The 17,834-nt window shown below is 32.0% G+C and overlaps 1 protein-coding gene across 1 annotated transcript in view; it reads left to right on the forward strand.

The window, feature by feature from the left end:
- Positions 1-1,793: 1,793 nt before the first annotated feature.
- LOC143076374 (spliceosome associated factor 3, U4/U6 recycling protein-like) overlaps positions 1,794-17,834 on the forward strand; it is a 74,592-nt gene continuing 58,551 nt past the window's right edge. The window contains exon 1 of the mRNA XM_076252110.1: positions 1,794-1,959. Coding sequence (XP_076108225.1) covers positions 1,798-1,959 — 162 coding nt within the window. The 5' untranslated portion in view covers positions 1,794-1,797. The remainder of the gene's footprint in view (positions 1,960-17,834) is intronic.

The raw sequence follows: 17,834 nt of genomic DNA on the forward strand, positions 1-17,834 counted from the left end.
TTTGTTTGTTATTATCTTGAATATTATAATAGGTACAGATAATGAAAAATTGAGAAAGGAAATGGGGAATGTGTCAAAGCGACAACAACCCAAACATAGAGCAGACAACAGCTGTTTAGTAATGTAAGATCTAAATATAAATTAACGCGACCAAAATTGATAATTGACCCATAAAGAGTTGCCCTTTAAAGTCAATTTTTACATAAATCTTTTCCTCTGAAACTACTGGACCAAAGTCAGTCTCAGATAGCAAACATGTATTGCATGGGCCCATGTTGGCATTCTGTTGGCAACATTGTTGGACCAACGTTGGAAAACTATGTTGGGCCAACGTCATTTTGCTCATCGGCCCGTCGTTGGCCCAACATGTTGGGTCTTTGTTGGCCCAACATCAGTATGCCAACAAAGGTAACTATTTGCCCACATGTGTTAACAATGTTTAATTATGCTTTCCATTATATTTATAAGTAGTCAGTATATATTCTAGCCTAAACTATTAAGTGCATAATTAATACACAATCAACATGATCAACTGTCAATTGGAGAGTGAGAGATTTCACTCGTGTCAATCGAGAAGAAGTAATAATTGAATATTTAAAAAATTGAAACTATATTCAAATTTTATTTATTATTTGGGCTGTTTGCGCAAAAAAATATTCAAACATTAAGATAAATACATTTAGATGACTACACAGATTTGAAAATATTTGATAAAGAGAATAAAGAGCACATGTTTTGTTTGCACTTTGAAATAAGGCAGCAACCATTTGATTTTCTGGGGGGGGGGGGGGGGGTCTATGGTTTTTTTGTCTGGACAAATTTTTATTTTTTCGCCTGCGGCGAAAAACAATCTATTTTTTTTTGCGACAAGTCGAAAACATTTTTTTTTTTCTTTCAATTTTCAATTTTAGCATAACATATAGTGGCAGCTGAGGGTGAAACAAACAATTTTTTTTCTCAGAATCAAAAAATGGAAACAAACTTTTTTTTCCAAAAAAAAACATAGCCCCCCCCCCCCAGAAAATCAAATGGTTGCTGCCTAATATTTAAAAAAAAATCTGTGGTATAAAACGGGGAGATAACTGTTGGTTGAGTTTTGTTGGGCCAACGTTGGTCTCTTGTTGTCCTGCCAACGCCAACTGTTTACCAACTGTGCCAACCAATCACCAATGTTGGCCCAAGGCAACAAAGTATTGTTATCTAGGATATAGAAAGAAATAATTGTAATCAGTATAGATAGAAATAATTGTAAATAACAAGAATGTTCAGTAAATAAAGATCTACAAACAAGTCACCATCACCAAAACAGAGAATCTGAAATAAATGTATGAATGTAACTTTATTATTTCATAGCCAAGACTGGCTCAATGTTTTCAATTAATCAAAAGTAAAATCACAAAAATACTGAACTCAGAGGAAAATCAATTCGGAAAGTCCATAATCACATGGCAAAATCAAATAACAAAACGCATCAAAAACGAATGGACAAGAACTGTCATATTCCTGACTTGGTACAGGCATTTTCAAACGTAAAAAATTATAACTTGATTGAACGATGGTGTCTTCATCATATATATGCATTCATTTACAACTTTTCATATTTTTTTCGAAAAAAAAATCTTACATTACAACATGTGTTTGAATACAAATAGCGTGATTACGTCCACAGTGTAAAAAAAACCAACAACAAGGGAGCGAACGACGTGTTTTAGGATGGAAACAGACCCAATACCGTATCTGCTTCCTAGGTTATAGCATTACCCAGAATTGCCTCCCTTTGTACGTTGTTTAACCGCGATGGCGGACTCCACGGCAAACGAAAATAAAAAAGAAATGCAAGATAGCGACGACGAAGAAAAGGCAGATATAGAAATGGAATGCGAGAAGGATTCAGATTCAAACGACTCTGACAGCGAAAATGAGGAATCGGAGAGACAAGTTGCAGAACTTAAGAAACAGGTCATTAACCATTTACAAACTTGTACAAAAATGAAGTATATTCAGCGAAAACTGAGGCCTTACTTCAGTACTTTTTATATATAGTATACAAATTTCCGGTGTCTGTCCGTCTGTCTGTCTGGCTTAAGGTTTATGAGCCCTTCTGTAGCCATTTTTGTACGAATCTATCAAAACTACAGATATAATGAATAAATTGAGACAGGCCATTTTGAAACTTGATGCAAAGCATTATTATTTACTGTTTTATTGCATTTAATAGAAAAAGAGTACTTTGTGGCAAGAAAATCCACAGCCTTTAATACAGAGATTTTTGCCAATATGAGGAAGGCGCTACCTTAAATGCCAGCTTTATACTAAGACAATGTCCTATATATATTGATTGGTTGTTCATGATCATGTTGTTGGTTGTTTAACGTCCAGTGGCAAATTTGAAACATATATTACTCACTTGCTTTTCTATGATGTGCTAGTGTTTACAATGTATTTTTTACAAAAAGATCTAACCAACCTGTGGGTTACACTAAAGACCTGAAAGTGGACCTGAAAAGACCTGAAAGTATACGACTAAAATTATTCAAATTGCAATAACTTTTTTATTATTGGATGGAATTTCTTCAAGTTGGAATTTTATTAATTGTTAATATCCATATTTCATTAAAATTTAAATATTTTCAATCAAAAACATTTTTTTGAAGCTAAAAGTTGGACCTGAACGGAGAAATGAAAAGACCTGAAGGTACCTGAAAATCTATGGTTGGACTAATTCTAACTTCAATAATTTTTTTAAGACTTAAAGACCAAACAGCCTATTGTTTATGCGCATCAGCTAACGCAACTTGGTATAGTGACATAAAAGCTCTATGACGTTGTTTCTAACTATGAAAAAACATCAAATTATAACGTCCTATTTCGCGTTTTTCACGGATTTCAAGATGGTGTACGATACGTAGGTACGCTACCAGTACGTCTCCCAAGAAAAGAGGAACTATTATGCGTCGCGTTACTATAATATCCTGTGGAAATTTAACACAACTGGACACATAAGATACTACACTATATTTAACCTTCGTTCTAATAAAAATAATAAAATATCAATTTTGATCTCGACGTTTTGCATTTGCGCCGTTCTGCATTTCATTTTTTTTATTCTTTCACATGGCTGCGTAGATTTTGTCTTATATTTGCGTCAATCAGCATTTCATTTTTTTTTTTCTTCACTTGCAAAGATTTTGTCTTTCGTTTGTGCCGATTGTGTACAGGTTAGGTGAAAGTTATTTTTATGCCCGATAAATAGGCATTATGTTTTCTGGTCTCTGCGTCCGTTCGTTCGTCCGTCTGTCCCGCTTCAGATTAAAGTTTTTAGTTACAGTTTTTGACGAAGTTGAAGTCCTATCAACTTAAAACTTAGTAAACATGTTCGTTATGCAACGATCCTTCTAATTTTAGTGTCGTTTTTTTCACAAGGTTAGGCCGATAATCAATTATTCCTTAAAGTTTTGACATACTGGCAACACTGATGTGCATGTAACTGATGTCTGGATGATTCCCGTAAAATAATGTCCGATCTTGCAATGAAGTTAAAATTTATTTATACTGCTTATTTGACCAAGTCTTATAGTAAAAATAAAATAATGACAAAAATCAAAAACTCGATGCAATAATTTCTAAACGTTCGTCTTAGTCGAGAAAAATAATGGTAAAAAGAACTCCGTCCATGCTTTTGTATGTCTGTCTTTCAACAGTCCCGAATGAGCTCGTTACGGCAAACTTCTGAACTATTCACGCAAAAAGAAACAAGCACATCTAGTTTGGTATAGTCAAATACTCTAAGTTAACCAGTGCCGTCTTTCATTTCTTTTTTATACGACCGCAAAATTTGAAAATTTTTTCGTCGTATATTGCTATCACGTTGGCGTCATCGTCGTCGTCGTCGTCCGAATACTTTTAGTTTTCGCACTCTAACTTTAGTAAAAGTGAATGGAAATCTATGAAATTTTAACACAAGGTTTATGACCACAAAAGGAAGGTTGGTATTGATTTTGGGAGTTTTGGTCCCGACATTTTAGGAATTAGGGGCCAAAAAGGGCCCAAATAAGCATTTTCTTGGTTTTCGCACTATAACTTTAGTTTAAGTTAATAGAAATCTATGAAATTTTGACACAAGGTTTATGACCACAAAAGAATGGTTGGGATTGATTTTGGGAGTTTTAGTTTCAACAGTTTAGGAATTAGGGGCCAAAAAAGGGCCCAAATAAGCATTATTCTTGGTTTTCGCACAATAACTTTAGTTTAAGTAAATAGAAGTCAATGAAATTTAAACACAATGTTAATGACTACAAAAGGAAGGTTGGTATTGATTTTGGGAGTTTAGGTCCATCAGTTTAGGAATTAGGGGCCAAAAAGGGACCCAAATAAGCATTTTTCTTGGTTTTCGCGCCATAACGTTAGTATATGTAAATAGAAATCTATGAAATTTAAACACAAGGTTTATGACCATAAAAGGAAGGTTGGTATTGATTTTGGGAGTTTTGGTCCCAACAGATTAAGGGGCCCAAAGGGTCCAAAATTAAACTTTGTTTGATTTCATCAAAATTGAATAATTGGGGTTCTTTGATATGCCGAAACAACTGTCATGACTGTGTATGTAGATTCTTAACTTTTGGTCCCGTTTTCAAATTGGTCTACATTAAGGTCCAAAGGGTCCAAAATTAAACTTAGTTTGATTTTGACAAAAAATGAATCAGTTAGGTTCTTTGATATGCTGAATCTAAAAATGTACTTAGATTCTTGATTTTTGGCCCAGTTTTCAAGTTGGTCCAAATCGGGGTCCAAAATTAAACTTTGTTTGATTTCATCAAAAATTGAATAAATGGGGTTCTTTGATATACCAAATCTAACTGTGTATGTAGATTCTTCATTTTTGGTCCTGTTTTTAAATTGGTCTACAAGAAAGTCAAAAGGGTCCAAATTAAACTTAGTCTGATTTTAACAAAAATTGAAATCTTGGGGTTCTTTGATATGCTGAATCCAAAAATGTACTTAGATTTTTTATTATGGGCCCAGTTTTCAAGTTGGTCCAAATCAGGATCTAAAATTATTATATTAAGTATTGTGCAATAGCAAGTCTTTTCAATTGCACAGTATTGCGCAATGGCAAGAAATATCTAATTGCACAATATTGTGAAATAGCAAAAAAAAATTTAATTAGAGTTATCTTTCTTTGTCCAGAATAGTAAGCAAGAAATATCTAATTGCAAAATATTGTGCAATAGCAAAATTTTTTTTAATTGGAGTTATCTTTCTTTGTCCAGAATCAACTTAAATCTTTGTTATATACAATATACAATGTATATTCACTTTTTACTACCAACTGATAAATTAATATAATCTTTACCATTCAGTGATAACAAGCAGTTTTTTTACATCTTAATATTTTATGATGTATTTAAATGAGTAGTTATTGTTGCAAACTCCATTAGAAATTTTAATTGAGATTAGTTTTGGAATAAGGGAAAGGGGGATGTGATTAAAAAAATTGGGTTCAATTTTTCTCATTTGAAATTTCATAAATAAAAAAGAAAATTTCTTCAAACATTTTTTTGAGAGGATTATTATTCAACAGCATAGTGAATTGCTCTAAGAGAAAACAAAAATTTTAAGTTCATTAGAACACATTCATTCTGTGTCAGAAACCTATGCTGTGTCAACTATTTAATCACAATCCAAATTTAGAGCTGAATCCAGCTTGAATGTTGTGTCCATACTTGCCCCAACCGTTCAGGGTTCAACCTCTGCGGTCGTATAAAGCTACGCCCTGCGAAGCATCTGGTTTATTTTCAATAATTTTGCTTATGCGGGACAGAGGACAAAAACAAAAGCGGCGTGAAAGGTTATTTCAAACAATTTTCCATTCCGATTGATGGTGTTTCTGCAGGTTTAAATTGTGCGTCAACAACATCATAAACATCTGAAACTGATACATGTTTAATCTCTAGTATTACCGGATAATAAAGCCACGTAGGTGAATATAGTTGTTATTCTTGGAAATTTAAATGTGGGTTTCAAGCGTCCAATTTCGCGATTTCTTTTTTCAAATAGTGCGCCAGCAAGGAAAGTTTGTACATGTACTATGACGTCAGATGCAATGTTCTAAAGAAAGACAACTCTTTTCTTCAAAACGAACGAGGAAAAAACATGAAAACTTTTTTGAAAGGTCGGTCACATACACTTTTTTTTGCTTCATTTTGAAGAGTACATATGGCACTTTCCTTCTTTAAATTTTTATGAAGAAATCACTGGTAGATATTTTTTAATACTGGAAACGTTTTTCAGTTTAACGTTTAATTTTTGGCGGGAATGAAATAAATCATATTTTTAAAGATCAAATCAATATGAGCCTTAAACTCTTGGACCTGTATTTAAAAGATACAAATCTACTGTTTAACGTGAAACAAGAATTATGACTGTAGGTTTGATATAAAGCATTTTTTTGAGAGTTTATATAACAAGCAAATATTATGTTAATATTCGGGAAAACACGAAACTGAGGTTGCTATAGTGACAAAACTAAGTCGGTGACCCCAATTTTTTTTCGTCATATTTTGTTCTTCAAATCATGCATCACCTTCACACAAAATTTGAAGGAAAAATCACTGGTAGAAATGAATAGGCTGTTTGGTCTTTAATGGTTATCTTTCAACTTTAGATTTTGTGAAACAAAAAGTTCAGTATAATGTTAATATTAAAAAAAAATATTGAAAAAATATCGTTGAGGTGTCAAAACTCGGACCTGAACGGAAAATTAAATAACATAAATTTGCTTGAAAACCCTGTGGTCGGATTTATTCAAGTTCTTTAACTGTTTTCAATCAATCTCCTTGAAATATGAATTTTGTTATAGGAAAGGTATAAAATATCATTGAAATGATAAAGAATTTTATCGAAATTAAAAAATATAATGGTTGAGTTACAAAATTCGGACCTTGTCGGGGAAATAAAAGACAAGAATGAATCATAGGGGTAGATGTATTTAAACTCGAACAACATTGTTTTTTTCTATTTGTTTTCATTTTAGACAAAAGTCTAATGAAGAGAACGAATGACTTTATATTTATACAGGAACATATTTGAATACAAAATACCTTTTTGATGATGAAAAAAAAGAAGATTGCCCGTTGAAATTATTCAAACCAGAGACATATAATACAAACATATAATACAATAGTATTATATGTAGTATTATATGTCTCTGTTCAAACTAATTCAACATGCTTAAACTGCATTAATATATATTAAAGCAGGTCTTAAACTTAAAAAGGAAAATAATAGTATTGCTTCCCCAGTAAACTATATGTAATTTAAAGACGCGTGTTCGTCGATTGAAATGTTTTAATTACGTGAACGTGTGCCGGTTGTAATAAACTATTGAATCTGAATCTGTAATTCAAACCTTGTATTGATATTAGGTGATAATTGGATCATTAGTCTAAATAAACATTTCACTTAAATCTTTTAATAGGATTATCACTATATCTTGTTACACGAACTATGCCTTTATTTATAAGATTTTTACCCAATTTTATAGTATTTCATACTTCATAGTTAACATATATCTTTTTTAACCTAAGAATTATTTATATCTTAAGCTACTTTTATTGCCCCATTTTGAATATAACTTCTATGAGATTATTTACAAGTTTAAATAGTATATTTTTGTATATATTTTGGTTTTAAGGATCAGTGTCTCATAAGTATTTTTTTGGCTGGATATTGATTGTTGTTTGTGTGTATATGAATATTGTTTGAATGCCTTGTTTCAATCAATATGTGACACTATAATAAACAATGTTATTCTTTATTCTCTTCCGTCAATTAAAAATTACAAAGAAGATGGGGTGAGATCCCAATGAGACATGTACAGATCTCCACAAGACAAAATTTTGGGAGTTTTGGTTCCAACAGTTTAGGAATAAGGGGCCCAAAGGGTCTAAAATTAAACTTTGTTTGATTTCATTAAAAATTATATAATTAGGGTTCTTTGATATGCGGAATCTAACTGTGTACATGGTGTATGTAGATTCTTAATTTTCGGTCCCATTTTCAAATTGGTCTACATTAAGGTCCAAAGGGTCCAAATTAAACTAAGTTTGATTTTAACAAAAATTGAATCCTTGGGGTTCTTTGATATGCTGAATCTAAACATGTACATTTGTACTTAGTTCTAATATGACGTCCTTATTACACTTTGTAAACAAAGCCGTGTTCTAATGAGCACAAAATATGTTTGACACATGCGCACGAACTTACTGTTTATATTAATGTTATTTCTATCGTTATCCTTTAAAATATATACACTTAAGCAGCTAACATAAACTTTATTATATTTTTTTTATGAAACTACATATATTTACCCTGTTTGTAGATTCAAAACTTATCAAATATGAAATGCAATGCACAGACTCCTCGAGGAGGAAATGGGAACAGACAAACATTTTTACGGTAATTTTGTACGCTTCGACCTATAAAAATACTGTATTTGTCCTATTAGAATCGAAATAATTCCTTCATGTCATGCTCTATGCTCATTTTAACATAGGTAGGCATTATATTTGACCACATTTTACACCTCGCTAACGCTCAGTGTAAAATATCGACAAATATAATGCCTACCCATGTTAAAATGAGCATAGAGCATGACATGAAGGAATTATTTCTTAAATTTTTGATTATTGGCCCAATTTTCAAGTTGGTCCAAATTGAGGTCCATTTTAAACTTTGTTTGATTACAACAAAAATTGAATTCTTGGGGTTCTTAGATATGCTGAATCTAAACATGTACTTAGATTTTTTTATTATGGGCCCAGTTTTCAAATTGGTTCAAATTGGGGTCCTAAATTAAATTTTGTTTGATTTCAACAAAAATTTTATATTTTGGGTTCTTTGATATAAGCTTAATCTAACCAGGTATCTAGATTTTTTATGTTTGGGCCTGGTTATCAAATTGGTCCACATTGAGGTCTTAAAGGGTCCAAAATTGAACTGTATTTGATTTCATCAAAAATTGAATTATTGGGGTCCTTTGATATGCTGAATCTAACCATGTATACACATGGAAAAAAGTATTGCAACACCTTGATTTTTTAAAACTTGAAAAATCAGCCTCTTATTTTGGATGGAATATGATAAAATATTTGAAACACAGTAAATGATAACATTGGCATTAAAACAAACAAAAAATGTATGAAAAAAAATGTTTTATCGAAACCAAAATTTTTATTACAAAATGAAGTGTTTTTTGTACAAAAAAATGCATTTTACAACTTTTACTGTAGTCGAACTTTACAATGTCAGACATTTCAAATTTAATCTATAGATGATTGTTCACATCATGGTTGATTATTATTGGCCAAATAGTTAGTACTTTGTGCGCAGCCTCCATTCAAAAGGATAACTGCATCTTAACGTCTTCTGATACCTGCCATAAGTCAACTAATTTGTTGCTAAGGTAGCAGCAACCATTCCTGACGAAGGATATTGTTTATATCATGACGTTTTTGAACTGGGGTACTGTCCTTTCGTGCACTTTAGCTCAATAGTGTCCCATATATATGCTCGAGATGGTTCAAATTCGGGCTATGATCGGGCCAAAGAAGATAAACGTCGTCGTCGTTGTCCGAATACTTTTAGTTTTTGCACTCTAACTTTAGTAAAAGTGAATAGAAATCAATGAAATTTTAACACAAGGTTTATGACCACAAACGGAAGGTTGGGATTGATTTTGGGAATTTTGGTCCCAACATTTTAGGAATAAGGGGCCAAAAAGGGCCCAAATAAGCATTTTCTTGGTTTTCGCACTATAACTTTAGTTTAAGTGAATAGAAATCTATGAAATTTTGACACAAGGTTTATGACCACAAAAGGAAGGTTGGGATTGATTTTGGGAGTTTTGGTTCCAACAGTTTAGGAATTAAGGGCCAAAAAAGGGCCCAAATAAGCATTATTCTTGGTTTTCGCACAATAACTTTAGTATAAGTTAATAGAAATCAATGAAATTTTAACACAAGGTTTATGACCACAAAAGGAAGGTTGGGATTGATTTTTATACGACCGCAAAAATTTTAATTTTTTGGTCGTATATTGCTATCACGTTGGCGTCGTCGTCGTCGTCATCGTCCGAATACTTATAGTTTTCGCACTCTAACTTTAGTAAAAGTGAATAGAAATCAATGAAATTTTAACACAAGGTTTATGACTACAAAAGGAAGGTTGGGATTGATTTTGGGAGTTTTGGTCCCAACATTTTAGGAATTAGGGGCCAAAAAGGGCCCAAATAAGCATTTTCTTGGTTTTCGCACTATAACTTTAGTTTAAGTGAATAGAAATCTATGAAATTTTGACACAAGGTTTATGACCACAAAAGGAAGGTTGGGTTTGATTTTGGGAGTTTTGGTCCTAACAGTTTAGGAATAAGGGGCCCAAAGGGTCCAAAATTCAACTTTGTGTGATTTCATCAAAAATTGAATAATTGGGGTTCTTTGATATGCCAAATCTAACTATGTATGTAGATTCTTAATTTTTGGTCCCGTTTTCAAATTGGTCTACATTAAGGTCCAAAGGGTCCAAAATTAAACTTAGTTTGATTTTAACAAAAATTGAATCCTTGGGGTTCTTTGATATGCTGAATTTAAAAATGTACTTAGATTTTTAATTATTGGCCTAGTTTTCAAGTTGGTCCAAATGGGTGTCCAAAATTAAACTTTGTTTGATTTCATCAAAAATTGAATAAATGGGTTCTTTGATATGCCAAATCTAACTGTGTATGTAGATTCTTAATTTTTGGTCCAGTTTTCAAATTGGTCTACATTAAGGTCCAAAGGGTCCAAAATTAAACTAAGTTTGATTTTAACAAAAATTAAATTCTTGGGCTTATTTGATATGCTTTATCTAAATATGTACTTTGATTTTTGATTATGGGCCCAGTTTTCAAGTTGGTCCAAATCAGGATTCCATATCAAGTATTGTGCAATAGCAAGAAATTTTCAATTGCACAGTATTGCACAATAGCAAGAAATATCTAATTGCACAATATTGTGCAATAGCAATTAATTTTCAATTGGAGTTATCTTTCTTTTTATAGAATAGTAGTTGATAATATATGTTGGAAATTTGCCAGACATGACTATGATGTCATTTTCTATTTTTATTTGCCAATAACTTTATGTAAATAACTTCATTGGAAATTTGCCAATATAAAATGTTGCTGATGGAGCTTTTTTTCCTTATCTTATCTAAAATGTTTTTAGATAATGTATGTTGGACATTTGCCAGACATGACTATGATGTCATTTTCTATTTTTATTTGCCAATAACTTTATGTAAATAACTTCATTGGAAATTTGCCAATATAAAATGTTGCTGATGAAGTTTTTTTTATTGTTTTATACAATAAACAATGTATATTCACTTTTACTACCAACCAATCTTTACCATTCAGTGATAACAAGCACTTTATTTTACATTTTAATATTTTATGATGTATTTAAAAGAGTAGTTATTGTTGCAAACTCCATTTGAAATTTGAATTGATATCAGTTTTGGAAAAAGGGAAACGGGGATGTGAAAAAAAGGGGGGGAGGGGGTTTAAATTTTTCTCATTTCAGATTTCATAAATAAAAAGAAAATTTCTTCAAACATTTTTTTGAGAGGATTAATATTCAACAGCATAGTGAATTACTCAAAGGCAAAAAAAAACTTTTAAGTTCATTAGACCACATTAGTTCTGTGTCAGAAACCTATGCTGTGTCATGATCAACTATTTAATTTTAGATTTAAAAAGTTTGAAGAAGAAATCTTTAATTGATTTGTAAAATCTTGACATTTGTTTTGTGTAAAAAAAAACCATGTAATGTCAAAAATTTGATCACAATCCAAATTCAGAGCTGTATCACGCTTGAATGTTTTGTCCATACTTGCCCCAACTGTTCAGGGTTCGACCTCTGCGGTCGTATAAAGCTGCATCCTGCGGAGCACCTGGTTAGGATTGTATTATTTGCAATGGGTTTCCTTCTGATCAACCTTCAATATGCTTGATTTTCCCTAGTAGATGTTATAGGGGGTGTTTTTTATCTCGAAAGGTCTTTAACATTGTTTGTTGCCTGATTTGTATTCTCAAAACAACTTATAGTGGAATGGTGATGACCAACAATATGTGCAATTGACACAGCGACATATCTGCTTCTTTCATGCTGATTATCTGCCATCTTGCTGCAGTACCAGACCTATCCCTATGTTTGCCATCTCAAGTTTCTCAAGACATAATGTACAAAACAAATACTTCTGTAATACAAGTCCCTGAGGACACTTTTAGTATTGAGGATTTTTTTTATATTTTTATTTACTTATTATATACTATGTGTATCATGTTTATGTGTTATTGACAATACTTATCTTATTGATAAGGATACAGAAAATGATGATCTTGCATTGTACATGTAACATATGGATTTAAGAAATGCAAAGGTCTTAAAATATGTTCCCACAATGTGAATAGATTGGAATGCAAGTTTGATGAGATTAAATACAATCTTATGTCCACTCCAAATCCCCCAGATATAATTGGTTATTGTGAAACTTTTTTGGGTAAAAATACTTCTGATAGAGAAATAGATATTCCTGGATATATTTTACAAAGGAAAGATAGACTAACCGATGGTGGGGATGGTTGGGCTGTCTATTTAACAGAAACCACCTCTTTTTCTAGAAAAAATGATTTTGAAATAAGTATATAACATTGAAACTATTTGGTTTGAAGTTAAACCTAGCTATAAGAAATCCTTTTTGTTGTGCTTTGTTTATAGGCCACCCAAGTCTCTAATTGGTTGGATAGATAAATTTGAGGATGAGATTAACATGATTAAGGTTGCAATGAAATATAATTCAGACGTAATTCTTATGGGAGATTTTAACATAAATTGTTTACAACCCAATGAAATACCACAAAGATGGTTAAATGCCCTAGAAACTTATAACTTTCAACAGTTAATTAAGGAACCAACCAGAGTAACAAATGAATCAAAAACTTTGATTGATCATATATATATATGTCACCAGTTTAAGCATGGTTAAAGAGGCTCATGTTTCTAAATATTCTATTAGTGATCATTATCCAATATGTATTTCTTGTGTACAATTTGGAAATTAGTATGGCGTTTATTATCACTGAACTTGTATATATTTGTTTAGGGGCCAGCTGAAGGACGCCTCCGGGTGCGGGAATATCTCGCTACATTGAAAACCTGTTGGTGACCTGCTGTTGTTTTTTTCTATGGTCGGGTTGTTGTCTCTTTGGCACATTCCCCATTTCCATTCTCAATTTTATGACAAGACAAGAGAAATTGTATGATAAAAAACATACTCATTCAACAATCACTCATAGAAATTTTAAGACTTTTAATGAGCAAAACTATTTCAAAGATTTAAAAAGTGCACCTTTTCAACATATTGAATTTGAAAATGACCCATCTGTTTGTATTGAAATGTGGTACAACATTTTTAATAACATTTTAAATAAACATGCCCCTATTGTGAAAAAGAGGCAGACAGCCTGAATGAATGGTACAATAAAGAAATCTCATATGCAAGAAAAATGAGGGATAAATATCATTCACTGGGAATGTGGGCTGAATATAGATTCTGGAGAAACAGAACAAAACATATCATTAATACATCTAAACAGAAGTATTATAATAATAGATAGAAGACTCAAAATATACCGTGACTGATAGTTCTCAGGCCCATCATGGCAGGGTAGCACTCGCTAGATGTTATAAACCAGCGTACGTGTTCGGCATCGATCGACCTCCCAATTGAATTCGTCAAAATTACATGCTAGGTCAGTTTCGTATGTTTCAGACAATATTGAGATTTGTTCGTTTGTGATATTTCCTACAACACGATGAAGCAGATACAGCACAAAGAAGCGATTTTCTGATAACTTGACGTGACTCCACTCTCCAGTTGCCTTATCATATGGTCTATGAACGCAAAAAATAATGAGACTTTCCATTACTGTTTTGGTGTGCCGTGGTTGCAGGCTGATTGGCTCCGGTAGTCTGTCAACCACATCGCCTTGGCATATTTTCAACGATATCGAAGGAATCTGATAATTCTAATGCCGATTGGTACATCTCATTCCAAACTGATGAACTGTACACTGTAAAATGTGCTCTAAAACTACATATCTAAGACTTGAGTGTTACAAATTCAAAAGTAAAAATCTTGTAAAAGATACAAGTAACCTTCCGATTTTGTCATAATCTCCAAAAAAAAAATATTTTGAAACCAAATGTCGTTATTTAATGATATTTCATCAATTAAAAGAAGTGACAACATAGGTGTTTCCTTTAACATTCAATTTATAAATTTTTATTTTGCCATTTCTTTTTTTGCATGCCGAATCAATGTGCACGCAACTTTGGAGCTAAGATCTTTTTCTGAATGAACAGCTTCATCAACACTTGTAACTAGGTTGTCAAACTAATATCCGGGATAGACGGAAAAGACAAAAAGACACCAACAGTCTCCGATTCCGATTGACCAACTAATCTCTCTCTTCTGCCTTTTTTTTTTTTTGTGAAAATGACGTGTCTCGGGGTAGCTCCCTGAAGTCAAAACCACAACGCCAAGTGACGTCATATTTGAAATTGTAAAAAATAACAAAAAAATTACGTCACATTTGAATTAGTAAAACAGATCATCAAAAAATGAAAATGAAGTCACATTTGAATGAATAAGATAGAATTAGGATTGATTTAAGATTATATTTGAACTAAATACTGATATTACATTTAATAACCATTCCCAAATCATGCCTCTACAAGATGAAATATAGAGATCATATCTGGGAACCAGTATGTCAAAAATATTAATTATCTATTAATATTGTATATCTCCCCAGCATGGTTTGTGAAACAGCTGTACAATGTGCAATCTATAGCATGTTTTATTCACATACCAACAATTTTATCAAAATTTGGACTTAAACATGTTAAATTACCAGACATATCTGTGAAATAAAAAAAATATTTGACTAGAATATAAAGCCACTGCCTGGCAGTTCATTTCAAATGCACTGCATTTTTTCCCACTATCATTGTCTTTCACCCAGTTAGAAGTGCTAAATCTAAGCATTTGTCTTATTTTACTTTCAACCCTAGAGTGTTTAAATTTTTGTGTGTGCCGAAGCTTCCAACAAAAATGCTACAAGACTTGAAACTCAATTGTCATTTATTTTACATCGCTTTTATTATTGGTCTGAATGGAAAAACTTGGCGATTTTACTGCCAATTATTCTCCACTTTACAGGCCTTTGGTTGGGCATGTCATATATAAATAATATGTCAAAGCTGGTCAAAGGCATCTTTAACATAATCATTCTGATCAAGGGATCACCAAAGGCAATCCCTACATAGGATACAATGTCTGTTTACAAAATATTTTGTACACTCTTTGATAATTTTGTTTTGATTGAATTTAATGAACCTTGCTCTTCAAGTATAAAGACACAGGACAACGTTCTTCATGATTTCAAAACTTTCGACCTCGATTTCAAACTAATGCTTTGAATCTCTATATGCAAGTGTTCATGTCAAACACTCATGTGATACCAAACGGAATAAATCCGAGTAATCCATTAACAAAGTTTTGAGCCGGAAGTACAAATATAAGATTTTTGGTAGGAATGAAAAAAATCAAATAAAACAAAATATTGCCCACCAATTTGTCTGATATTTCAGATATATCTTATGCATTACGGAAATAAAATTATATGTGCAACATTGAGTTATCTGTGAATAGCTAATTAGATGAGAATAAAATTTTGATGCCATTTTTATATCATCAAGAAGAAATATACACCATCAAGTAACCTTCCGATTTTGTCATAATCTCCAAAAAAAAAATATTTTGAAACCAAATGTCGTTATTTAATGATATTTCATCAATTAAAAGAAGTGACAACATAGGTGTTTCCTTTAACATTCAATTTATAAATTTTTATTTTGCCATTTCTTTTTTTGCATGCCGAATCAATGTGCACGCAACTTTGGAGCTAAGATCTTTTTCTGAATGAACAGCTTCATCAACACTTGTAACTAGGTTGTCAAACTAATATCCGGGATAGACGGAAAAGACAAAAAGACACCAACAGTCTCCGATTCCGATTGACCAACTAATCTCTCTCTTCTGCCTTTTTTTTTTTTTGTGAAAATGACGTGTCTCGGGGTAGCTCCCTGAAGTCAAAACCACAACGCCAAGTGACGTCATATTTGAAATTGTAAAAAATAACAAAAAAATTACGTCACATTTGAATTAGTAAAACAGATCATCAAAAAATGAAAATGAAGTCACATTTGAATGAATAAGATAGAATTAGGATTGATTTAAGATTATATTTGAACTAAATACTGATATTACATTTAATAACCATTCCCAAATCATGCCTCTACAAGATGAAATATAGAGATCATATCTGGGAACCAGTATGTCAAAAATATTAATTATCTATTAATATTGTATATCTCCCCAGCATGGTTTGTGAAACAGCTGTACAATGTGCAATCTATAGCATGTTTTATTCACATACCAACAATTTTATCAAAATTTGGACTTAAACATGTTAAATTACCAGAGACATATCTGTGAAATAAAAAAAATATTTGACTAGAATATATAAAGCCACTGCCTGGCAGTTCATTTCAAATGCACTGCATTTTTTCCCACTATCATTGTCTTTCACCCAGTTAGAAGTGCTAAATCTAAGCATTTGTCTTATTTTACTTTCAACCCTAGAGTGTTTAAATTTGTGTGTGTGCCGAAGCTTCCAACAAAAATGCTACAAGACTTGAAACTCAATTGTCATTTATTTTACATCGCTTTTATTATTGCATGTATTGGTCTGAATGGAAAAACTTGGCGATTTTACTGCCAATTATTCTCCACTTTACAGGCCTTTGGTTGGGCATGTCATATATAAATAATATGTCAAAGCTGGTCAAAGGCATCTTTAACATAATCATTCTGATCAAGGGATCACCAAAGGCAATCCCTACATAGGATACAATGTCTGTTTACAAAATATTTTGTACACTCTTTGATAATTTTGTTTTGATTGAATTTAATGAACCTTGCTCTTCAAGTATAAAGACACAGGACAACGTTCTTCATGATTTCAAAACTTTCGACCTCGATTTCAAACTAATGCTTTGAATCTCTATATGCAAGTGTTCATGTCAAACACTCATGTGATACCAAACGGAATAAATCCGAGTAATCCATTAACAAAGTTTTGAGCCGGAAGTACAAATATAAGATTTTTGGTAGGAATGAAAAAAATCAAATAAAACAAAATATTGCCCACCAATTTGTCTGATATTTCAGATATATCTTATGCATTACGGAAATAAAATTATATGTGCAACATTGAGTTATCTGTGAATAGCTAATTAGATGAGAATAAAATTTTGATGCCATTTTTATATCATCAAGAAGAAATATACACCATCAAGTAACCTTCCGATTTTGTCATAATCTCCAAAAAAAAAATATTTTGAAACCAAATGTCGTTATTTAATGATATTTCATCAATTAAAAGAAGTGACAACATAGGTGTTTCCTTTAACATTCAATTTATAAATTTTTATTTTGCCATTTCTTTTTTTGCATGCCGAATCAATGTGCACGCAACTTTGGAGCTAAGATCTTTTTCTGAATGAACAGCTTCATCAACACTTGTAACTAGGTTGTCAAACTAATATCCGGGATAGACGGAAAAGACAAAAAGACACCAACAGTCTCCGATTCCGATTGACCAACTAATC

The sequence above is a fragment of the Mytilus galloprovincialis genome, chromosome 5 (genome assembly GCF_965363235.1).
Source record: "Mytilus galloprovincialis chromosome 5, xbMytGall1.hap1.1, whole genome shotgun sequence".
Classification (NCBI taxonomy): Eukaryota; Metazoa; Mollusca; class Bivalvia; order Mytilida; family Mytilidae; genus Mytilus; species Mytilus galloprovincialis.